We start from the raw sequence: 26097 nt of genomic DNA on the forward strand, positions 1-26097 counted from the left end.
TTCACCACTTATGGAAGAGACTGTCTTTTCTCCATTGTATATTCTTGCCTCTTTTGTAATAGATTAATTGACCATAAGTATGTGGGTTTATTTCTGGGCTTTGTGCCCTATTCTTTTGATTTATATGTCTGTTTTTGTGCCAGTACCATATTGTTTTGATGACTGGAGCTTTGTAGTATAGTCTGAAATCAGGGGGTCTGATTCCTCCAGCTCTGTTCTTCTTTCTCAAGATTGTTTTGGCTATTTAGGGTCTTTTAAGTTTTCATACAAATTTTTTAATTCTTTGTTCTAGTTCTGTGAAAAATGTCATTGGTAATTTGATAGGGATTGCATTGAATCTGCAGATTGCCTTGGGCAGTGTGGTCATTTTAACAATACTGAGTCTTCCAGTCCAAGAACACAATATATCTTTCCATTTGTTTGTGTCATCTTCAATTTCTTTCATCAGTGTCTTATAGTCTTCAGGCCTTTTGCCTCCTTAGGTAGGTTTATTCCTAGGTATTTTATTCTTTTAGATGCAATGGTAAATGAGATTGTTTTCTTAATTTCTCTTTCTGATATTTCATTGTTAGTGTATATAAATGCAACAGATTTCTGTATATTAATTTTGTATTCTGCAAATGTACAAAATTCATTGATGAGCTCTTTCATAGTTTTCTGGTAGCATCCTTAGAATTTTCTATGTATATTATCATGTCATCTGCAAACAATGATGGTTTTGCTTCTTCCTTTCCAATTTGGATTTCTTTTACTTGTCTGATTGCTGTGGCTAGGACTTCCAAAACAATGTGGAATAAAAGTGGTGAGAGTAGGCAACCTTGTCTTGTTCCTGATCTTAGAGGGAATGCTTTCAGCTTTTCAGCATTGAATATGAAGTTAGCTGTAGGTTCGTTATATGTGGCCTTTATCATGTTGAGGTAAGTTCCCTCTATGCCAACTTTCTGGAGAATGATTATCATAAATGGATGTTGATTTTATCAAAACCTTTTTCTGCATCCCATATGGTTTTTATTTTTCAATTTGTTAATGTGGTATATCACATTGATTGATTTGTGGACACTGAAAAATCCTTGCATCCCTGGGATGAATCCCACTTGATTATGGTTATGATCCTTTTAATGTATTGTTAGTGTCGGTTTGCTAGTATTTTGTTGAGGATTTTTGCATCTATGTTCATCAGTGATACTGACCTGTAATTTTCTTTTTTTTTGGTATCTTTGTCTGCTTTTGGTATCAGGGTGATGGTGGCCTCACAGAATGAGTTTGGAAGTGTCCCTTCCTCTGAAATTTTTGGAATAGTTTCAGAAGGATAAATGTTAACTCTTCTCTAAAAGTTTGGTCGAATTCACATATGAAGCCATCTGATCCTGGACTTTTGCTTGTTGGGAGTTTTTAAATTACTATTTCAATTTCAGTCCTGGTAATTGGTCTGTTCATATTTTCTATTTCTTCCTGGTTCAGTCTTGGGATTGTACATTTCTAAGGATTTGTCCATTTCTTCTAGGTTGTCCATTTTATTGGCATGTAGTTGCTCATAGTAGGCTCTTATGATCCTTTGTATCTCTGTGGTGTCAGTTGTAACTTCTTTTTCATTTCTGATTTTTTTTTTTTTTTTTTTTTTTGCTGTATGCGGGCCTCTCACTGCTGTGGCCTCTCCTGCTGTGGACCACAGGCCCCGGACGCGCAGGCTCAGCGGCCATGGCTCACGGGCCCAGCTGCTACGCGGCATGTGGGATCCTCCCGGACTGGGGCCCAAACCCACATCCCCTGCATCGGCAGGCAGACTGTCAACCACTGCACCACCAGGGAAGCCCTCATTTCTGATTTTATCTGTCTGTGTCTGTTACCTTTTTTTTCTTGATGAGTATGACTAAAGGTTTATCAATTTTGTTTACCTTTTCAAAGAACCAGCTTTCAGTTTCATTGACCTTTTTAATTTTTTTTAGTCTCTATTTCATCTATTTCTGTTCTGATTTTTATTTCTTTCCTTCTACTAACTTCAGGGTTTTTTTGTTCTTCTTTCTCTAGTTCCTTTAGGTGTAAGGTTAAGTTGTTTATTTGAGATTTTTCTTGTTTCTTAAGGAAAGTTTGTATTGCTATAAACTTCCCTCTTAGAACTGGTTTTGCTGCATCCCATAGGTTTTGGATTGTCATGTTTTCATTTTCGTTTGTCTCTATGTATTTTTTGATTCCTTCTTTGATTTCTTCAGTGATCCATTGGTTGTTTAGTAGCATATTGTTTAACCTTCATGTGTTTGTGTTTTCTGAAGTTTTTTTCTTTAGTTGATTTCTAATCTCATAGCGTTGTGGTCAGAAAAGATGATCGATAAGATTTCAGTTTTCTTAAATTTACTGAGGCTTAGTTTGTGACCTAGCATGTGATCTATCCTGGAGAATGTCCCATGTGCAGTTGAAAAGGATATGTATTCTGCTGCCTTCAGATTGAATGCTCTATATATGTCAATTAAGTCCATTTGGTCCAAAGTGTTACTTAAGGCCTGTGTTTCCTTACTGACTTTCTGTCTGGATGATCTGTCCCTTGATGTAAGTGGGGAGTTAAAGTTCCCTACTATTATTGTGTTACTGTAGATTTCTCCTTTTATGTCTGTTAATATTTGCCTTATATATTGAGATGCTTCTATGTTGGGTGCATATATACTTAAGATTGTTATATTTTCTTCTTGGATTGATCCCTTGATCATTATGTAGTGTCCTTCATTGTCACTTGTAAGAGTCTTTATTTTAGAGTCTATTTTGTCTGATATGAATATTCCTACTTCAGCTTTCTTTAGGTTTCCATTTGCATGGAATACCTTTTTCCATCCCTTCACATAAGTCTGAATGTGTCTCTAGATATGAAATGAATCTCTTGAAGGCAGCATATATACAGGTCCTTTTTTTGTATCCATTCAGCTACTCTATATCTTTTGCTTGGAGCATTTAATCCATTTACATTTAAGGTAATTATTGATATGTTTTTTCTCATTGCAATTTTGTTAAATATTTTGGATTTGTTTTTGTAGATCTTTTTCTTCTCTTTCTTCTTTTGTTCTCTTCTCTTGTGATTTGATGACTATCTTTAGTGTTATGTTTGGATTCCTTTTTCTTTTTGTGTGCATATCACAGATCTTTTGTTTGTGGTCATGGTGAGATTTTTGTATAGCAGTCTATATAAACTCATGATTGTTTTAAGTTGCTGGTCTCTTAAATTAAAATGCATTTTAAAAACCCTGCATTTGTACTCTCCTCCCCTCATGATTACTATTTTTGATATCATATTTTACATCTAACTGTTTTCTGTATCCCTTAACTCTATACAAATGATTTTACTACTTTTGTCTTTTAACCTCCCTATAGCTTTCTGTGAAAAATCAGCTGATAGCTTTATGGGAGTTCCTTTGTATGTTATTTGCTGCTTTTCCCTTGTTGCTTTTAATATTCTCTCTTTATCTTTAATTTTTGTCATTTTTATTACAATGTGTCTCCGTGTGTTCCTTTTTTTGGGTTAATCCTATATGGGACTCTCTGTGATTCCTGGACTTGGGTGACTGTTTCCTTTCCAGATTAAGGAAGTTTTCAGCTATTATCTCTTCAAATATTTTCTCAGGCCCTTTTTCTCTCTCTTCTCCTTCTGGGATTCTGAGACCCCTATAATGCAAATATTAGTGCCCTTGATGTTGTCCCAGAGGTCTCTTAAACTGTCCTCATCTCTTTTCTTTTTTCTGTTCAGAGGCAGTGATTTCCACTACTCTGTCTTCTAGCCCATTGATCCATTCTTCTGTATCATTTAGTCTACTATTGATTACTTCTAGTGTATTTTTCATTTTAGTTATTGTATTCTTTATCTCTCTTTTGTTGTTCTTTATATTTTCTAACTCTTTGTTAAAATCTTCTAACTTCTCACTCTGTGCATCTGTTCTCCCAAATTCTTTGATCATCTTTATGATCATTACTCTGAACTCTTTAATTGGGTAAGTTGCCTATCTCCACTTCACTTAGTTCTTCTGGTGTTTTATCTTATTCCTTCATCTGAAACATATTTCTCTGCTGGCTCGTTTTGTCTAAGTTACTATTTGTATTTTTATGTATGTGGTAAGTTAGTTATGTTTTTCGACCTTGGAGAAGTGGCCCTCTGTAGCAGATGTCCTATGCATCCCAGCCGTGCACTCCCCTCTTGTCACCCAAGCTATATGCTCTAGTGGTTCCCCCTAAATGGGTTTCTTGTGTCCCTCTGTTGTGGCAGGCTATTATATGGGCAGTCTGGTAGACTTGGTTGGTCCCTGGTCCAGTTGGCTGCCAGGCTCTGCCTTATGAGGATGTTGCTTGCTGCTATTTAGTGTGGCCTGGTTATGAGGCAGCTGGTTGAAGAACCAGTGGGTCCCAGGGCCCTGGGCCTAGTGCTGGCTCACTGGTGTGTGGAGTCATGGTCCAAATACTCTAGGGATGTTGCCCACCCACTGGCAGGTGAAGCCAGATCCTGGAGTTAGTGCCAGTTACTGTCAGGCACAGCTGGTTCCTGGAATCTGACTGCAGGGCCCAGGGATCCCAGAGCTCATTTCAGATCATTAATGGAAGGGGGCAGTTCCTGACACAGTTGATTATGGGGCCCAGTGTGTCCTGAAGGTTACTGTGGCCTGCTAGTGGGCAGCACTGAGGCCCACCTGGTCCCAGGGTAGGGTCTGGCTTGCTGTTGGTGGGCTTAGGCTGCAGGATCATAGTTTTCTTGCTTTTAGTGTCTGCCCCCTGGTGGGTGAAGTTGTCCAGAGCCTAGTGCAGGCTTCCTGTGGGGAAGGGCTAGTGTCTTTCCAGTGGTGGGTGCAGCTGAGTCTTGGCCTTCTGGTAGGTAGGGCCATGTCTGGGGGCATGTCTAGAGGTGACTGTGGGCTCAGGAAGTCTTTCATCAGCCTGTCTGCTGTTGGGTGGGGCTGGGTCCCTGAACAATTAGTTTTTTGGCCTGAGGATTTCCAGCATTGGTGTCTATAGATTGCTGGGTGTTGGCACTAATGAGCCAATATGGCAGTTGCCAGCAGCAGCATTCACGTGTTTGACTGGTCTACAATATTTCTGCCACCAGTGTCTATGTCCCTAGGGTGAGCCTCAGCCTCCCCCCACCTCTCCATGAGACTCTCCAAGACCAGGAGGGATGTCTGGCCCAGGATCATATCAAATTACTGCTTTTTCCCTGGGTCCTGGTTCATGTGGAATTTTGTGTGTGCCCTTTAAGAGTGAAGTCTCTCTTCCCCCAAGTCCTGTGGGACTCCTGCCATTAAGCTCAGCTGGCCTTTAAAGCCAAATGCTCTGAGGGCTCATCTTCCTGGTGCCAGACCCCTGGGCTGGAGCCTGACGTGGGGCTTAGAACTCTCACTCCCGTGGGAGAACCTCTGCAATATAATTATTCCTCAGTTTATGGGTTACCCACCCATGGGGTATGAGATTTGATTATATTGTGAGTCTGCCCCTCCTACCCATCTTGTTGTAGTTCCTTCTTTATGTCTTTAGTTGTTGAAGAGCTTTTCTGATAGGTTCCAGTCTTTTTTGTTGATGGTTGTTCTGCAGGTCATTGTGATTTTGGTGTTTACTCTGCCATCTTGGTCACTCTCCCCTAGCTCACTATTTTTGATGCTTTATTCATTAATATTTATTTTTGAGTACCATATTCATTCATCCTATCTGACCTTTTCTCCATCCTGGGGCAGTTGGATTTGTTTTTGTTATGGTTCCATGCAGAATTTTGAAAAGCATATGTCCCATGTGTAGGATAAATGTATGCTTAATTTTATTCATTCATTTTTCTCTTTATTGGTAATTAAGAGATGTCAGATCCATACACCAATATCCTGAAGTAATAATGAAGGTAGTTCAAAATCTTTTTATTGATACTATAAGACATATTTATAAGTATTCTACACAGTGACAATCTGAATGAACAAGGACATAAAAGTGATCTTTCTTCCTTCCAATTTGAAGAAACTTACTACAAAATACACAAGTAACTCCTATTCAAGAGAAAATAGCAAAATCCTCATTTCATGCTCGAGAATGAAGCTTGAGCTTATAACTACTTGCTGCTAAGTGGACTGGACATTCGAATCTCTTGGCTTTTATAAGTTGAAGGCAGCCAAGTCAAGGTTTCAACACCTAAATAGGTAGACTTGATTCATTGCTCTTTGATTTCTTCTGGGACTTGGATTCTACAGGTAGAGTATACTGTTTACTCTGTAGCATTCAACAATTTTTAATGTAGTGTAGATGTTGCCTTTAATGACACCAATAGCATTATATGACTTAGATTTTTGCCTGGAAAGTAAATAGACATTATATCCCACCTTGCATATAGACTGGAAGCAGGATAGAAAGAGATGAAAGTAATCACGTTAGTCGTTATTTACCTGTCTCCTAAATGTGAGGTCAGTTTGTTCTGACATTAAAATCTAATTTAGCTAATTTTAAATCAGCAAATATTTCTCTGGGTGCTATTTATATGCAAAACACTCTACAAAATACAGTAGTGAAATCAAAGATGAGAATTGAACTTTGAACGTCTATTTTGGGAAGCTGCTCCTCTGGGACCTCTTTATTGGTCCTCCTTCATTGGTGGCTATGTTAATTTTATAGTTGAGGTAATTATGTAACAGAAATGCTGGGTGCATGTTGAGTCCACAGTTGAGCAGCCCCGGGACTCTGAGACAACCATGCCCTCTCAGAATTCAAGGTGACAGGTATAAGCCAGCGCTGAAACCCCCTGCTCCCAGTACAGCACTTAGTATATAGTCAACAGTCCAGAGTGGTATAGAGCAGACAAGCTCGTGCAAACTGGAGCTCTTCTCCTAGGATCTAAGTGATGACAGACTGATTCAGCCTCCAAGCCCTCGAATCAGACCACAAACAAATTGCCTTGATTCTCTGTCAGTTAATTATGCTCACCTGGCTCCATTCTTCTCACTGTCCTCCAAAAGGTACAGTCGGCACTCCATATCCATGAGGTTCCACATCCATGGTTTCAAACAACCATGGATGGAAATATTTGAAAAAATTCTGGAAAGTTCCAAAGAACAAAACTTAAATTTGGCACACACTGGCAACAATTTAATAACATTTACATTGTGTTAGGTATTATAAGAATCTAGAGATGATTTGAAGTATATGGGAGGATGTGTGTACCTTATATGCAAATACTATGACATTTTACTTTAATTCTTTCTTTTTCTTTTTCTTTTTCTTTTTTTTTTTTTTTTTTTTGCGGTACGCAGGCCTCTCACTGTTGTGGCCTCTCCCCTCGCGGAGCACAGGCTCCGGACGCACAGGCTCAGCGGCCATGGCTCATGGGCCCAGCCACTCCGCGGCACGTGGGATCTTCCTGGACCGGGGCATGAACCCGTGTCCCCTGCATCGGCAGGCAGACTCTCAACCACTGCGCCACCAGGGAAGCCCTAATTCTTTCTTTAATAGATCTTTATTGGAGTATAATTGCTTCACAATACTGTGTTAGTTTCTGTTGTACAACAAAGTAAATCAGTCATATGCAAACATATATCCCCATATACTCTCCCTCTTGGGCCTCCCTCCTACCCTCCCTATCCCACGTCTCTAGGTCATTGCAAAGCACTGAGCTGATCTCCATGTGCTATGCTGCTGTTTCCCACTAGCTAACTATTTTACATTCAGTAGTGTATACGTGTTGATGCTACTCTCACTTCGCCCCAGCTTCCCCTTCCCCCACTGTGTCCTCAAGTCCATTCTCTACGTCTATGTCTTTATTCCTGCCCTGCCACTAAGTTCATCAGTACCATGTATATTTTTTTTAGATTCCATATAAATGTGTTAGCATACAGTATTCGTTTTTCTCTTTCTTACTTAATTTACTCTGTATTATAGACTCTAGGTCCATCCACCTCACGGCAAATAACTCAATTTCGTTTCATTTTATGGCTGAGTAATATTCCATTGTATATATGTGCCACATCTTCTTTATCCATTCATCTGTTGATGGACACTTAGGTTGCTTCCATGTCCTGGCTACTGTAAATAGAGCTGCAATGAACATTGTGGTAGATGACTCTTTTTGAATTATGATTTTCTCAGGATATATGCCCAATAGTGGGATTGCTGGGTCATATTGTAGTTCTAATTTTAGTTTTTTAAGGAACCTTCATACTGTTCTCCATAGTGGCTGTATCAATTTACATTCCCACCAACAGTGCAGGAAGGTTCCTTTTTCAGCACACCCTTTTCAGCATTTATTGTTTCTAGATTTTTTGATAATGGCCATTCTGACTGGTGTGAGGTGATACCTCATAGTTTTGATTTGCATTTCTCTAATAATTAGTGATGTTGAGCATCTTTTCATGTGCCTCTTGGTCATCTGTATGTCTTCTTTGGTGAAATGTCTAGGTCTTCTGCCCATTTTTTAATTGAATTGTTTGGTTTTTTGATATTGAGCTCCATGAGCTCTTTGTATATTTTGGAGATTAATCCTTTGTCCATTGTTTCATTTGCAAATATTTTCTCCCATTCTGAGGGTTATCTTTTCGTCCTGTTTATGGTTTCCTTTGCTGTGCAAAAGCTTTGAAATTTAATTAGGTCCTATTTGTTTATTTTTGTTTTTATTTCCATTATTCTTGGAGGTGGGTCAAAAAAGATCTTGCTGTGGTTTATGTCAGAGTGTTTTTCCTATGTTTTCCTCTAAGAGTTTTATAGTGTCTGGTCTTACATTTAGGTCTTTAATCCATTTTGAGTTTATTTATTTATTTATTTTTTCTGCTACATGGGCCTCTCACTGCTGCGGCCTCTCCCGCTGTGGAGCACAGGCTCCGGATGCACAGGCTCAGCGGCCATGGCTCACGGGCCCAGCCGCTCTGCGGCATGTGGGATCTTCCCGGACCGGGGCACGAACCCGCGTCCCCTGCATCGGCAGGTGGACTCTCAACCACTGCGCCACCAGGAAAGCCCCATTTTGAGTTTATTTTTGTGTATGGTGTTAGGGAGTGTTCTAATTTCATTCTTTTACATGTAGCTGTCCAGTTTTCCAAGCACTGCTTATTGAAGAGGCTGTCTTTTCTCCATTGAATATTCTTGTCTCCTTTGTCGTAAATTAGGTGACCATATGTGTGTGGGTTTATCTCTGGGCTTTCTATCCTGTACCATTGATCTATATTGCTGTTTTTGTGCCAGTACCATACTATCTTGATTACTGTAACTTTGTAGTCTACTTTGAAGTCAGGGAGCCTGATTCCTCCAGCTCCGTTTTTATTTCTCAAGATTGCTTTGGCTATTTGGAGTCTTTTGTGTTTCCATACGAATTGTAAAATTTTTGGTTCTAATTCTGTGAAGAATGCCATTGGTAGTTTGATAGGGATTACATTGAATCTGTAGATTGCTTTGGGTAGTATAGTCATTTTCACAATGTTGATTCTTCCAATCCAAGAACATGGTATATTCCTACATCTGTTTATGTCATCTTTGATATCTTTCATCAGTATTTTATAGTTTTCTGAGTACAAGTCTTTCACCTCCTTAGGTAGGTTTATTTCTAGGTATTTTATTCTTTTTGCTGCGATGGTAAATGGGATTGTTTCCTTAATTTCTCTTTCTGATTTTTTGTTGTTGGTGTATAGGAAAGCCAAAGATTTCTGTGCATTAATTTTGTATCCTGCAACATTACCAAATTCATTGATTAGTTCTAGTAGTTTTCTGGTGGCATCTTTAGGATTTTCTATGTATAGTATCATCTCATCTGCCAACAGTGACAGTTTTACTTCTTCTTTTCCAATTTGTATTCCTTTTATTTCTTTTCCTTCTCTGATTGCTGTGGCTAGGACTTCCAAAACTATGTTGAATGAGAGTGGCAAGAGTGGACACTGTGCTTCTCTGGTGGTGCAGTGGTTGAGAATCTGCCTGCCAATGCAGGGGACACGGGTTCGAGCCCTGGTCTGGGAAGATCCCACATGCCGCAGAGCAACTAGGCCTGTGAGCCACATCTACTGAGCCTGCACGTCTGGAGCCTCTGCTCCGCAACAAGAGAGGCCACGACAGTGAGAGGCCCATGCACCACAATGAAGCGTAGCCCCTGCTCGCTGCAACTGGAGAAAGCCATCTGGTCTTGGACTTTTGTTTGTTGGAATATTTTTAATTACAGTTTCAATTTCACTTGTGATAGGTCTGTTTATATTTTCTAATTCTTCCTGGTTCAGTCTTGGAAATATACCTTTCCAAGAATTTGTCCATTTCTTCATGGTTGTCCATTTTATTGGCATATATTTGTTTGTAGTAGTCTCTTATAATCTTTTGTATTTCTGCAGTGTCAGTTGTGATTTCTCCATTTCTAATTTTATTGATCTGCATCCTCTCCCTTTTTTTCTTGATGAGTCTGGCTAAGGGTTTATCAATTTTGTTTATCTTCTCAAAGAACCAGTTTTTAGTTTTATTGATCTTTTCTAGTTTTTTCTTCATTTCTATTTCATTTATTTCTGTTCTGATCTTTATGATTTCTTTCCTTCTACTGACTTTGGGTTTTCTTTGTTCTTCTTTCTCTAGTTGCTTTAGGTGTAGGGTTAGATTGTTTATTTGAGATTTTTCTTGTTTCTTGAGGTGAGATTGAATTGATATAAACTTCCCTCTTAGAACTGCTTTTGCTGTGTCGAATAGCTTTTGGGTCATTGTGTTTTCATTGTCATTTGTTTCTCTGTATTTTTAAATTTCTTCTTTGATTTCTTCAGTGATCTCGTGGTTATTTAGTAGCACACTGTTTAGCCTCCATGTATTTGTGGTTTTTACAGTTTTCTCCTGTAATTGATTTCCAATCTCATAGTGTTGTGGTCAGAAAAGGTCCTTGATGCAATTTAAATTTTATTAACTTTACTGAGGCTTGATTTGTGACCCAAGATTTGATCTATCCTGGAGAATGTTCCATGTGCACTTGAGAAGAAAGTGTATTCTGACACTTTCGGGTGGAATATTCTATAAATATCAATTAAATCTATCTGGTCTGTTGTGTCATTTAAAGCTTGTGTTTCCTTATTTATTTTCTGTTTGGATGTTCTGTCCATTGGTGTAAGTAGGGTGGTAATGTTCCCTACTATTATTGTGTTACTGTAGATTTCCCCTTTCATGGTTGTTAGCATTTGCCTTATGTATTGAGGTACTCCTATGTTGGGTGCATAAACATTTATGTTGTATCTTCTTCTTGGATTGATCCCTTGATCATTATGTAGTGTCCTTCCTTATGTGTTATAACAGTCTTTATTTCAAAGTCTATTTTATCTGATATGAGTATTGCTACTCCAGCTTTCTTTTGATTTCCATTTGCATAGAATACCTTTTTCCATCCCTTCACTTTCAGTCTGTATGTGTCCCTAGGTCTGAAGTGGGTCTGTTGTAGACAGCATATATACGGGTGTTGTTTTTGTATCTATTCAGCCAGTCTGTGTCTTTTGGTTGGGGCATTTAATCCATTTACATTAATAAAATGTTACCATTTTATTAATTGTTTTGTGTTTGTTTTTGTGGGTCTTTTTCTTCTACTGTGTTTCCCGCCTAGAGAAGTTTCTTTAGCATTTGTTGTAAAGCTGGTTTTGTGCTGAATTCTCTTAGCTCTTGCTGGTCTGAAATGCTTTTGATTTCTCTGTTGAATCTGAATGAGATCCTTGCCAGGTAGAGTAATCTTGGTTGTAGTTTTTTCTCTTTCTTTACTTTATGTGTCTCCTGCCACTCCCTTCTGGCCTGCAGAGTTTCTGCTGAAAAATCAGCTGATAACCTTATGGGGATTCCTTTGTATGTTATTTTTTGTTTTTCACTTGCTGCTTTTAATATTTTTTCTTTGAATTTAATTTTTGTTAGTTAGATTAATATGTGTCTTGGTGTGTTTCTCCTTAGATTTATCCTGTATGGGACTCTGCGCTTCCTGGATGTGGGTGACTATTTCCTTTCCCATGTTAGGGAAGTTTCCACTATAATCTCTTCAAATATTTTCTCAGACCCTTTCTTTTTCTCTTCTTTGTCTGGGACCCCTATAATTTGAATATTGGTGTGTTTAGTGTTGTCCCAGAGGTCTCTGAGACTGTCTTCAATTCTTTTCATTCTTTTTTCTTTATTCTGCTCCTTGGCAGATATTTCCACCATTTTGTCTTCCAGCTCACTTATTCATTCTTTTGCCTCAGTTATTCACTTATTGATTCCTTCTAGTGTAGTTTTCATTTCAGTTATTGTGTTGTTCATCTCTGTTTGTTTGTTCTTTAGCTCTTGTTGTTCTTTTTTAAACATTTCTGGTATTTTCTCAATCTGTACCTCCATTCTATTTCTGAGATTCTGGATCATCTTTACTATCATTACTCTGAATTCTTTTTCAGGTAGATTGCCTATTTCCTCTTCATTTATTTGGTCTTTTAAGTTTTTACCTTGCTCCTTCATCTGTGACATACTTTTTTGCCATCTCATTTTTTTTTCTTTTTTTTTTTTGAGTGGTATTGTGTTCCTGTCTTAGGTTGTTTGGCCTAAGGCTTCCAGCACTGCAGTTTGTAGGCTGTTGGGTAGAGCTGGGTCTTGGTGCTGAAGTGAGGACCTCCAGGAGACCTCACTCTGATGAATATTCCCTGGGGTCTGAGGTTATCTGTTAGTCCAGTGATTTGGACTTGGTGCTCCCACTGCAGGAGCTTTGGCCCTACTCCTGGCTGTGAACCAAGATCCTGCAAAACACATGGGGTGGCAAAAAAAAAAAAAAAAAGGTGTTAAAGACCTTGGCTGTGGAGGGCATGGCCTATGCAGGGGTAAGGTTTGGGTGGTGAGCAAGGCCTATGCTTAGTACTCACAGGGCTGGAAAAGGTGGGGTGGGGGGTCTTAGGCTCAACAGAACAGAAGTGACCCATGCCCAGACCAGAAGTGGCCTCTGGTCTCAGAGGGTGGGCAACCCCACCTGGGAGCCCAGCAGGCTTCCTGGGCTCGAGTGGGCAGGGCAAACGCCCTCCAATCTTCTCCTGCTTCTCCTGTCCTGGAGACCCCTCCTGCACGCCTCCTGGCCTCCCTCCTATGTCCCCAGGACCCACTCAGCCTGTAGTGGGCTTCAGAGGGTGGGGATCTGCTTGGGAACTTAGCAGGCTCCCTGGGCCTGAGTGGGTGGGGTAAACACCCTCCACTCCTCTCCTGCTCCTTTCATCCTGGAGTGTCCCACCTACCTGCCTCTCCTGATCTCCCTGGCCTCCCTCCTATGCCCCCAGGACCCAGGCAGCCTGAAGTGAGCTTTGGAGAGTGGGAGATTGACCTGGGAGTTTAGGGCCCCAGTGGGTGGAGCAAACGCCCTCCACTCCTCTCCCACTCCTCTGTTCCTGAAGGGCCCCTCCTGCCTGCCTCTCTTGTTCTCGCCCGGATTTCCTTCTATGCCCCCAGGACTAACCCAGCCCGGAGGGGACCTCTGAGGGCATAGGACCCGGCCTGAGAGCTGGCTGACTTCCCCGGCGGATTGGGCAGGGGAAATGCTGGGCCTGCTCCCCCCTGATCAGAGCCCCTGAGGCTCCCTCCAGGTGTAGGAACCCCTCCCCCACTCTCAGCCACCCTTCAGGCGTTGATCCTGTCTAGCCTCCACTTCTCCTTCCCCCTCAGTCCCCCCACGCCCTACTGGTTCGCCTGGGGGTTCTTCCTGTCTCCTTGGGCATTGGGGTCCCCCACCAGTGTCCAGCAGGCACCCTAGCTGTGGTGAGATGCGAACTCTGCATCTTCCCACACCACCATCTTGACTCCTCTCCCCATGCCATTTAATAAGGGACTTGAGCATCCATTGATTTTAGTAACCATGGGGGTCCTGGAACCAATCCCCCAGGATACCTAGGGATGACTATATGTATGTTTAGCTATTTTAAGTAACTGTTGGGAATTTATAGCTACCCTCTCTCTGTTGATCAACATTTGAAGCACTTCATATATATCATTCTAGTCAATCTTGCCAAACATTCTATGCAATAAAAACTACTATTTGACAGATGAGGAAACTGAGGCCCAAGGTCACTTAGGGGTGGCATATCCAAGGTTTAAACCCAGCATTGTGTACACCCACAGCCCCCGTTATTAACCACTAATCTATAAACTAAGAAATCATGCATCTTTCTTGTTATATAATAAAATAATAGTCCTGTTTTCAAAGAATATTTTCTTTAATGCACTCAGTTTCTTTTCTGATTAGAAGTTCTCTGCCCTTCAAATGAATAATTGAGCTGTGAATTTTGATTTGCAAATTCATGTTTGTTAAGAAAAGTTCAATATTCTATAAGCTGAAAAGTTTCAGGGATAGCTTGTTTTCCCCATTTTACTGATGGTTAGTAAATCTTTTTTTTCCCCTCTAATCACCAATGTAGTTAGAAAATAAAAATTGATAGGTTCTTTCCATCCAAACAAAAGTTCTAAGAACAACACTTGGAGAGTGAGTCATGATTTATTGCTTCTCTAGAGACAAGTGTTGCTGGAGAAAAGACCATTACCTTGCCAACGACTGGCAATATTTCTGCAAGATCAAAAAATAAAGTAGTGAATATGATAGCTGTAAAGTAGCAGCAAATGGAGACATTTTGCACATATTTACTGTGACCCAAGGGATTAAAAACTTATGCTCCAAATGCTAGAAATGCTAGAAATATGGTTAAAATTACTTCTCACCATGCAGTGATAATCACACACAGAATAGTATGTGGGGTAGTATTTGGAGACAAGATGAGTAAAAGAATAATTATATTTTTATGTCATACTTTCTCTGCAAATAAGGAAATAATTAGATATTCTGATTAAAAAACTAATGGCAGGGCTTCCCTGGTGGTGCAGTGGTTGAGAGTCCGCCTGCCGATGCAGGGGACACGGGTTCGTGCCCTGGTCCGGGAGGATCCCGCATGCCGCGGAGCGCCTGGGCCTGTGGGCCATAGCCGCTGAGCCTGCATGTCCGGAGCCTGTGGTCCGCAACCGGGGAGGCCGCGACGGTGAGAGGCCCGCGTACCGCATAAAAAAAAAAAACAAACAAACTAATGGCAACAAGAAATATCCAAGCCTAGGTATAGCTGCTAGGTTATTGTTTCTACTGGGAATTGAGCAAGGAGTATTTTTTTCTTTGAATACATCATTAATGGTAATTTCCAAAGTAGTTCTAGTTTGGTTAATGAAACATTTGACCCTCTATAGCTTCTGGAGTTTTTAACTTTCTATTTTAAATAAATAGATGCCCATTGGTAACAAACTTGAAATATTTCTGTATTGGTAATATGGTTTATCATGTTAATGGGGGTTTTGTTCATGTTTTGAGGGATTGCATAAATCAAGGGTTAGGTTGGGAAGGAAAGGTCTTGCTAGTCTTACCCTCTTTTGAGAAGAGCTTTGAAGAATGGGAGTTATACTTGTCTTTGGCCACTCTGTCTTTTTTTAGTTCTTTCAACGAACCTATTGTTTTCTGCCTCAGGGCCTTTTCACTTGCCACTGAAGTTTAGGAACTATCTCCAGCTACTCCTCCTCACCTCAATCAATCTCTTCTAATTTTGCTAGATCCTAGTTTAATGTCTTCTCTTCACAGAGGCTTACTGTGATTTTTCTAAATAGGCTCCCTACTTATATCGTTTCTGATTATATCCACTTTTTTTCACTTGGTCATGCTTGTTACAGTTTTTATTATTATCTTTATTTGTTTATTGAATGTTATCTGTCTAACTCTCAAGGCAGGGATCATGCCTAATACATTCACCTGCATAGATCCAGCAAGTTTTTGACATTTAGTAGGTGCCCAATAAATATTGTTAAATGAATAAATGATGGTAAGAATACCTCTGAAGGAAAAGAAGGAAATTCTTGCTCAAGGGAGGATGCTAGACTGGCAAAGCAATTATAATGTAGGGAATAATAAACTTACACTGGGAAAAGGTGGCAAGTGGAGTAGTTAGAAAGTGCTATGTTTACATTGAGCAGCTGGGAACAAATTGTAAACAGAATGAGAGTGGAGAGTGTTGAGAATAGCGTTGGTATGTTTTATTGGCGATGACTAGAAATTTTGTTATTTCAAGAAAGAGGGATTCTGTATGTGCTTAAAATACACTGTGTTGAACTATAGCTATTTTGTCTAAGCATTATGTTACCAATGGAAGGTATGAGACATAATTTTATATATCTTTATATTAACTATAGTCTCCAGCTATGTCTTACTCCTGGGTGGCACTCAGTAGATGGTTGTGGGATACTCATTGCCTGAATGAAAAATGAATTACAAAGATTTATCCACTGAAAAGAACAGCTTACTTTTTTATTTTAGCTTAAGACAGGTGTGTGAATTATAAATATCTAGGGCATACTATACATCAGGGTACATATCTTCTTACACTAGCATATACTTCCTTTTACTTGTAGTCCAATGCAGTGGTCATGGCTGTGAGTTTCTCTGTGATTCTGACAAGCTCAGCATATGGCAAGATTGCTGGGGCCGTCCAGGTAGCAGATGGGGAGAGAAATAGCATGGACAGGACACTGCCTGTCAACTGCCTTGGCCCACAAATGACACGTCACTTTTGCTCACATCCCCTCAGCAAAAGCTAAGCATTTGCTTCCTCTCCCTTAAATGCAAGAGGCTGAGCAATGTAGTTATGTGTGCATCAGAGCATCTCACCTTCATACACACTGGAAGACCTTTCACAAAGTTACTAATGTCTCTAGTGACATTAGTTGTGACTTTTCAACTTTAAGCTGTTAAGTATTTTCTGAAGTAAGTATAAATTGAGTTTATAATCAGGTAAAGACTTATAAAGATAAAAAAAGCTTGAAGCTCAGTATGAGAGCCAGCTAAGTATCCTCTCTCTGGAGTTTCAGACAGGTTGGGGCACTTACTATGGTATAAGTTCCAATATGTCCTTGTATCTTAAGAACTTCAGGTGCTTGCCAAAGTGACAGAAAATCCACTGAGCACAGCGTAAGGAGGACCGTTCTCTATGCATGGGTGATTTGGATATGATATTTATCAATGCTGATCACCTGGATTGCTTTGGCAGATCTGGCTGGCTTGGAGGATTTTCCATTCTTCCCTAGCTGTTCCATGTTTCCTATCCAAAAGCTTTCCCTTTGTCAAAGAGAGGAGTGTTTTCTGCTAGCAAAAGTGGGAAAGCAACAAAAGAAATGATATTCCTTGTTATAACCTGTTAAAAAGCTGTTCTTCAGTAAAACTACTTGTGCATGAAGATGAAGGTGTAGATTGAAAATTCATCATATGCAACATGGATGAAGTCTAACTGATGATTTAGTAAGAGCTAATATTGATAGCTCTATGCAGGCATGTAATATGTTCACTACCCTTTTTAAAGAGCATGAAAGACAGAAGGAATAAGCACTGTGAGAAGACTATGACACCTCCCATCCTACACATTTGATTCCATATTTTATCCCTGGTCTCCATTCTGAGCTGTTAGAGGTATTTCTGCTGCTAAGATCCTTTTCAACACTCACCACTGGCTTCAAAGTTCAAATCTTTAATTTCCTTGCCCCATACTTATTTTCTGTTTCATTGCATGCTACTTTCTTGCACTTGTCTTGTTAAAGCGTCCACCATGGCTATTTAATATTTAAAGGCTCGGATCACTTTGCAGGTTTTAGTTTAAAGGTAACCATAGCACACACACACACATTCATTATTAATAGCAGAGATGCACTGTAAGTTCTTGGGAATCTTCTTTCGTTTTGATGTTAGTTTCATATGAGTGCTGCTGTCACTAGAATTAAGCTCTGGTATTGTTATATGGAAAGTGGACTAATGCAGTAACCAGGGAACCAGAATTATGTGAACAGCTTATTATGTGGATGGGACCATGCTAAAAAGGGAGATGAAGCCAGAAAATGACAGGTCACGGAAAGTCCGGTTTCGGATCGCGTCCTCTCACAGTGGGCGAGTTCTGAAGGAGGTATATGAAGATGGGCGACCGGCAGGCTCTGTGGATTCTGAATGTGCCAGTGTCTGTGGCATAGATGGACTCAGTGAGTCTGATGGACAGCAGAATGGCCACATAGGATCGGAAGGGGACGAGCAGGAGAATGACCAGGATAACTTGCTGGTGTTAGCAAGGGCTGCCAGCGAGAAGGGGTTTGGTACAAGAAGAGTCAACATTTTAAGCAAAAATGGCACAGTAAGAGGTGTTAAATATAAAGTCAGTGCTGGACAAGCTCTATTTAACAATCTGACCAAAGTATTACAGGTAAGTCACTGTACTTTGTACTTCCTGATCTTTGTTTCTAATTCACCATCTCAACACATCTCTGTTATCCAGTTTAAAGCAAACCTCTCTTATTCATGATTCCTACATACTTCATGAGTCACTTCTACGTCGAGGATATTGTCTCAACAGTTATTGCTTAAAAATAAGGTCATATGCTTAACAAACTAGATTGACTTCTCAAAGCCAAATTCCTAACATTTAGGTAGTCATCTTCTAGGGTGTAATGACTAAAACAATATTTCTGTTTCTTAGCCAAGGAAGGGAAGAAGACAGACTGTAGTCTTCAAAGTGTTTGAGCAAAGCTTAGGAGTTAATTTCTAGTTAATCATCCTTAAGACACCAGTTTAGCATTTATCATCACTTGTATAGATATTTAAACCAGAAAAGGCTGAGTACTGCATTCAGTGGAGTTGGATTCAGCTGGAATGTTATGCAGATATAAAGGCTTCCTCCCGTTCCTGGGGAGGTTGCAGATTTCATCTGAGGTGGATTTCTCCATTAATTTGCTTAAGAACTCTAGAGCAGCACTTGAAAAAGTTATTCTATAAATGTACAGATTGAGATCCAGATCTTATAGTAAAAAATTAGTCCTTAAGATATGACAGATTCTGCGCAGTAATGTAGGAATATATTATTCAGGTCCTGGGCCTTTGACAGTGATCTTATGTTAAGTTTTTGAAATTGCCTGGAAGCATTGGTGAAATGATTTTCTGTTAAAAACAGGCATCATTATTTCAGGAATGGAATTCATAATCACTACCATTAAGGTAGCAAGCCAGTATTTTTCATTGTAATACCATTTTATATTATTCTTAATATTTAAATAAAATAATCTCTTGTGATGAATTATTCAATGCCTTGACATTATATAACAACACGGGAGTGGTGGGGATTTTAACCAGACACTTATTTTTCATTTAAATGAAGTATTTGAAAAAGTTACATCATGAAGATTTAGAAAAGAAATCAAAGGATAAAAGCAGTTAAAAGCAAAGGAGTTTTTCATTTATAGAATTTACCCATGAAGGATTTCACAGATTAGGGGAGGGGGTTGAGAACCAAAAATCAGAAACTGATGACTGCGTTTTACTAGGTTGGAAGCAATACTGTGTGGATTTCTAGTCATTGGGTTGAGTTCATCTTAGTGGCCTCTGTGTTTCACCCAATGCAGAAATTGTTATTGCTAAAGTGTAGACCAAGACTCTGTAACAATTGTTTAAAAATGTTTGCATTCTTGTAATTAATTTAGCTTGTCATGATTTCAATTGCTGTATGATTTGGAGGATTATTTACAAAACTGCTGTACCAATTTTAGTACTTAGATTTGAATTTGTTGTTCAAATCTCTCAAGAAACCTATCATTTATGAGTAAATACCTTAAATCTTCAAAACCTATGAGAGAAGAGCTTTTCCTCCCTATGGCTTTATCCTGATACTGCTGTATATTCACAAGGAGGAAATAGAAGAACTTCCAAAGTCCGAATTTAGTACTAGATTAGATTACAATATTTACTTATATTTTTATGCATAATTCCATCCCACCCTTTTTTGGAGAAGAAAAATCTGTCATTTTCTAATAATTTAACCTCATTCCATTTACCCCATGCTTTAAGAAAACAATCATGGTTCCTAGCAGAGGTCCCTCAAAGTCTGATATTTAATCAATTTCTTTTGGTCATTCTTTTTTAAAAATAATTGTACAGTAATTAGCACATTGTAGGTATTCACAAATTTGGGCCATTGTCATTAGTTTCATCATCATTATCATTGCCATCATCGTCATGGGAATATTCTCCCATCCCTCCAGGATAAAATGTTAAAGGAGCTCCTACCTTGAATCAGGCTGCCAGCTGCACTATTCTAAGGGGCTCCATTCACATCACTGTGTGAGCAGCACCGCTTAGAGTTGTGCAGTGCAATCTACACAGCGTTATGTTGAGAGCTGACTTGGATACTTGCTGCTTGCTAAGAGATGTGTATGTCATAACGGATGACAAATAACTTAGGCATATGTCTTAGGATGACTGAGTAGGTCACGCCCACAGGCATCCCACAATACAGTAGCAGAGAAGCCCCAGGGGGTAAAAGCAGAAGTTACCATTCAATTACTCCCCTAAGTGTGATATAGGGGCCAGATGTGACTCTTCCCTGGATCTCTGTATATTTTCCGAATTCCTTGGAAAGTAAGCAGCAAACTTAATTAGATGTAACTGTAATGTAGCAATTTCTTTCAGTGAGGAAAAGTGAGGAGTCAGGAGTCATATCTTGGATATTTGATTAAGGTTCCAATGCACAGCCAATCTTATTGAAGAAAGGAACTGTGATTGAAGAAACAGTCAAGTTTTTCTTCCCTTTTTAGGTTATAAAATCTTAAAGCACTCAATCTGAAACTTGAGGGGGAGCCCTAAATACAAATAATATCTTTCAAAGACCCTGTAAATCACTTTGCTTCCTCTCTGTTAGTTTTCCATTATGTTATTGCTGTCTCATAAAACATTGGCATGTGCTTTGCAAAAATTTCAACTGTACAGAGAATAGTCATTGAAATTATTTGCTCCAAACGTTTACACTTCTTAGCAGCACTTATTTAGAAAGTTGTCTGTAAAAGAGACATTAGAACAAATTTTCATTTCATTTGTCAATTAATTTACCCTATAGAATTCTGGGTAATTGAGAATATGCAGTATTAATCAAGGTTTTTAAGGGTACTGATGGGCCAGGAGAGAAAAGGTCACCTGGATGATCAGGTGGCCCTTATAGACTGTGGTTCGTTGGTGAATCACTTAAGAGCCTGGAGCTGGTCTAAGTTATGGCTTTTCAGATGCCTGACTTTTTCATTTCTCTCAGAGATGACAAGAATGTAATGCTTAAGAGAGGCCAATTTGGAAATCTGAAAACCTAGAATCTAGTCATGGCCTGGAAATGGGCATGTATTAGAAACTGTTTAGGTTGTTCTTACGTACAGTAAAGAGAATTATTGACCTAGACGTAAAAGGAAATTTTAATAAAAAATATTCCTTAGTGTTCTTTATGGCTTCAATGTTTAATGAGGAAAATGAAGAAGATATGTATTGATCTATGGTTTTTTTTTCTGATCAGGTTAAATCACCAGGAGGGTATTTCCTGAGGCAAAGATAAATACAGGTATAATGATAGGCATGTTTCCTATTGGTACCCTAATTTATCCATCACTAGTTTGTTTAGAAACAGGCCTAGAAATCTTACCATTATTCTCTGATATAGGTGTTCTTTTTTAGTTCTCTTTAAGAAATTGTGCTGTAATGATGTTTCTATCTGATAATAAATTTACCCATTATTTGAAAATTTTAGAGAGATTATTTTTTATTTAAAAAAATTATTCCTTTTTATCTCATGCAAGGCAAATTGCAAAACAACTGCATAGCTCATAGCTCTCCACCCAGTTCACATGATTGAATTTGAGATACACCTTGCTCTTAGCAGCAACATTATTTCCAAAGTCTCTTAGGGTGGGTCAATGATACAGACAATTAAGGTCATTAATTTTTTCTAATTTATTTTTACGAGATTACATTTCAGATGGTAATCTTTTCTTGACCTTATCCTCAAACTTTGTAAGCATACTCTGTTAGAATCACGTACTATAATTTCCATAATTTTAGTTCCCTCTTTTTCTACAAATTTAACATTACTGTATTAGAGAAAAATAGATGCAAAGAAGGAAGGTAATTACAGCACATACTATAATTTGCTGGCTCCTTTATAAGAACTTGAATTAGACATTAACCTCCATCTATGTATACACATGCATACCTCTGGCCATTGTGCTCATATTTATGAGCATTCTAACATTTCAAGAAAAATAAAATAAAAATAATAATGCACTTGCAGAACAATTTACATTATGCAAAGGGCTTTACAGACATTATTTTACTTAATTGTATCCAAAATTTTGTGAAATAAACAGGATATTATTATTATGATGATGTTTGTTTTAAAATAACTGAATATCAGAGAAATTAATTGTTTGGCCCAAAGCTAGAATTCTGCCTTTTGCTGTTTTGGCTTTGTTAGTTTTTAAAAGTATAATGCTCTATGCTCTATAAAATTCCCAACTTTACCTTTTGAAATGTTATAATAATAATGAATATGAAGATTTACAAGACTAAATATATCATGTTATGATATCATCTGGTCTTATGAAACTTCAGCATTTGGTTAGCAGCTTTGAAAAGTTATCATTTATTGAATGTTCAACCTTCACCTAGGGGAGGTTTTTCTGCAGTTAAATAGCTTCCATCCAGTTTTAAATTATACTTTTAAAATTTATCAAAACATCATTTCTATAGCATCATTTGATTGAAGTGTCATGAGATTGGAGGAGTTGAGACTACAGGGGGATGGCTAGGTTCACTCAAGGAAGACAGCTGCTCAGCTTTGCTCACTGACCTTAGCATGCAGCCATTAATCTGTATTAACAGAAGTTTCAGGTCATACTTCTTATCCATCTCTGGTTCACTGAATCTAGCTTTGGTAATAAGATAATATTCCAGAAAAAAGGAAGTGATACTCTTGACTCTTTAGTCTCAGTGGTTTATGTGGACCACTCTGGAAAAACAACAGCAAGAATAATAGTAAACACTGCTTAAGTACTTCCTGAATGCCAGACACTGTTCTCATTATTTATGTGCATTGACATATTTATTCCTCATAACAACTCTATAAGGTAGTATCATTATTAATCAATTAACTACAATTTGAGCTCTTTTCTGTATATGAAACATTAAGTTGTAGGATTTAAAATCACATTTATCCAGGGAAATTCTTATGCAATAGTCTATCAAAGCAAGCATCTACTAATGGAATATTGCCTTCTTAGCTTAGTAGGCAAGAAATCCTAGGATTTTTTGATACAATTTCAAATGATGCAGAAAGCTACATTAAGAAATTAGGTGACATCATCCAAGAAGCAGAAAAAAAGCACCAAAAAATAAGTTGGTACTACTGCTATATTATTTGTGTACAATTAAAGAATTGTTGTAAACTACAGAGTACTGTGACCACCTTCCACATACCATCACTTTGCTACTCTTTATCACAGCATTTGACATTGACACTAATTAGGACCTCAATAAATATTCTTACTTTGAGTTAATGAATTCAGTGACATTCTCTTAGTGGTTATTTCCTTCTTTTCCATCTCTTTATCTTTGGAGATTTCCTGTATTGAATAGGAATAGAGTTTGCATGGTGAAGTATTGGTAGCTTGCTCCAATCAATTATTTCTGATGTGAGTTATCTTTAATATTCATTCAATCATTTATTTAATAACCATTTACTGCATATCTATTATGGAGCAGGCACTATGCTAGATAAGATGAGGAATAAAACCCAATTCCAGCCTTCATGGAATATTCAGTAGTGTATAATGAATGGTTGTGTAAAGTGATTCCTGGAAGAATTCAGATACTACACTTGACTTTGTTTCCCATCTCTAGAGGATTCCCCTCCTCTATTTTCTTGTTGGCCTATCATAGCCTCTGCCACCCATTTTTCACTTCTCCAATGCTTATATTTTTCTCGGTTTTAGTCTTTCTCTTGTTGGACCATCATTATATTAGATTCCTTTCTTCAGCTTCTCTTGTTTTCTTTCTAATGTTGTTCTGATCTAGGCCCAAGAACTGAAGGGTAATCTGTTCCCAAGATTACCTAAAAGTCCCCTAAAGTCAGGAATGGTGACTCTGACTATTAGCACTCACTTATCCAAGTCTTGTGAATCTTATTAAAATTTTCTCTCCTTAGTGCAAGAAATATCTAAATTGGAATATCTCTCATTTTCATCAACTTATCAGAATTCTTGTATCATCATGATATTTAAATTTGTGGAAGCTTTGTTTTAATTGCTTGAAGATAAATCCCATGAATCTATCTTAATTTTGACTTTAGAACAACATGCTGAACAAACCCACAGATTCCACAAGATGACTTGAAACAACTTAATGAACTCTACTGGCAGACCATGGTTACCACATAATTAGGAAATTAGCACCCAGTGTTTCCAAACTTCATAAAAACAGTATAAGAGTAGGACTATAAAAATATCCTCTGCTGGCTTATTCATGCTTGCAGATTTCTGATCATTCTCCTAAATACAGTATTCTGAATATTGTATAAAGCAATATAAACATTTAATAGTCTATAAATTGACACACTATAAAAATATATCAATCCTTCAGTCATTATTGCCTGGAAGGAATTTTCAAAATGATACACAGAATAAAATACCATACAAAAATTTTTGGTTAAGGAAATTTTATTTATGTGTACAAATCCATTCAACTAAGAATTTAGATCTCTTTACTTAATTTTATTTTTCTAATCATTCATTATCTCACCTAACTGCTGACAAATTTTTTTAACGTCTTTATGGAAGTATAATTGCTTTAAAATATTGTGTTAGTTGCTGCTGTATAACAAAGTGAATCAGCTATATACATACATATATATCCCCATATCTCCTCCCTCTTGCATCTCCCTCCCACCCTTCCTATCCCACCCCTCTAGGTGGACACAAAGCACCGAGCTGATCTCCCCGTGCTATGCAGTTGCTTCCCACTAGCTATCTATTTTACATTTGGTAGTGGATATATGTCCATGCCACTCTCTCACTTCGTCCCAGCTTACCCTTCCCCCTCCCCATGTCCTCAAGTCCATTCTCTATGTCTGCATCATTATTCCTGTCCTAACCCTAGGTTCTTCAGAACAATTTTTTTTTTTTTTTTTAGATTCCACATCTGTGGGTTAGTATACGGTCTTTGTTTTTCTCTTTCTGACTTAATTCACTCTGTATGACAGTCTCTAGGTCCATCCACCTCATTACAAATAACTCAATATTGCTTCTTTTTATGGCTGAGTAATATTCCATTGTATATATGTGCCACGTCTTCTTTATCCATTCATCTGTCGATGGACACTTAAGTTGCTTCCATGTCCTGGCTATTGTAAATAGAGCTGCAACGAACATTGTGGTAGATGACTCTTTTTGAATTATGGTTTTCTCAGGGTATATGCCCAGTAGTGGGATTGCTGGGTCATATGGTATTTCTATTTTTAGTTTTATAAGGAACCTCCATACTGTTCTCCTTAGTGGCTGTATCAATTTACATTCCCACCAACAGTGCAAGAGGGTTCCCTTTTCTCCACACCCTCTCCAGGATTTATTGTTTGTAGACTTTTTGATGACAGCCATTCTGACCAGTGTGAGGTGGCACATCATTGTAGTTTTGATTTACATTTCTCTAATGATTACTGATGTTGAGAGTTCTTTTGTGTGTTTGTTGGCAACCTGTATATTTTCTTTGGAGAAATGTCTATTTAGGTCTTCTGCCCATTTTTGGATTGGGTTGTTTGTTTTTTTGATATTGAGCTGCATGAGCTGCTTGTATATTTTAGAGATTAATCCTGTATCAGTTGCTTCATTTGCAAATGTATTCTCCCATTCTGAGGCTTGTCTTTTCATCTTGTTTATGTTTTCCTTTGCTGTGCAAAAGCTTTTAAGTTTCATTCAGTCCCGTTTGTTTATATTTGTTTTTATTTCCATTTCTCTAGGATGTGGGTCAAAAGGGATCTTGCTGTGATTTATGTCATAGAGTGCTCTGCCTATGTTTTCCTCTAAGAGTTTTATAGTGTCTGGCCTTACATTTAGGTCTTTAATCCGTTTTCAGTTTATTTTTGTGTATGCTGTTAGGGAGTGTTGTAATTTCATTCTTTTCCATGTAGCTGTCCAGTTTTCCCAGCACCACTTACTGAAGACGTTATCTTTTCTCCATTGTATATTTTTGCCTCCTTTATCAAAGATAAGGTGACCATATGTGTGTGGGTTTATCTCTGCATTTTCTATCCTGTTCCA

At 38.4% G+C, this 26097-nt stretch overlaps 1 protein-coding gene across 2 annotated transcripts in view; it reads left to right on the plus strand.

Annotated features, from left to right (window-relative positions):
* GRXCR1 (glutaredoxin and cysteine rich domain containing 1) overlaps window positions 1–26097 on the plus strand; it is a gene marked incomplete at its 5' end in the record, with an annotated part of 356205 nt that overhangs the window by 203793 nt on the left and 126315 nt on the right. The window contains one exon of one of the 2 annotated variants that reach the window (XM_082611036.1): window positions 17805–18188. The exons of the other annotated variant lie outside the window; for it this stretch is intronic. Coding sequence (XP_082467162.1) covers window positions 17805–18188 — 384 coding nt within the window. Of the gene's footprint in view, window positions 1–17804; window positions 18189–26097 lie in introns of those variants that run through there. 2 annotated transcript variants of the gene reach the window in all.

Source organism: Mesoplodon mirus (assembly GCF_964341445.2).
Source record: "Mesoplodon mirus genome assembly, chromosome: 2".
NCBI lineage: Eukaryota > Metazoa > Chordata > Mammalia > Artiodactyla > Ziphiidae > Mesoplodon > Mesoplodon mirus.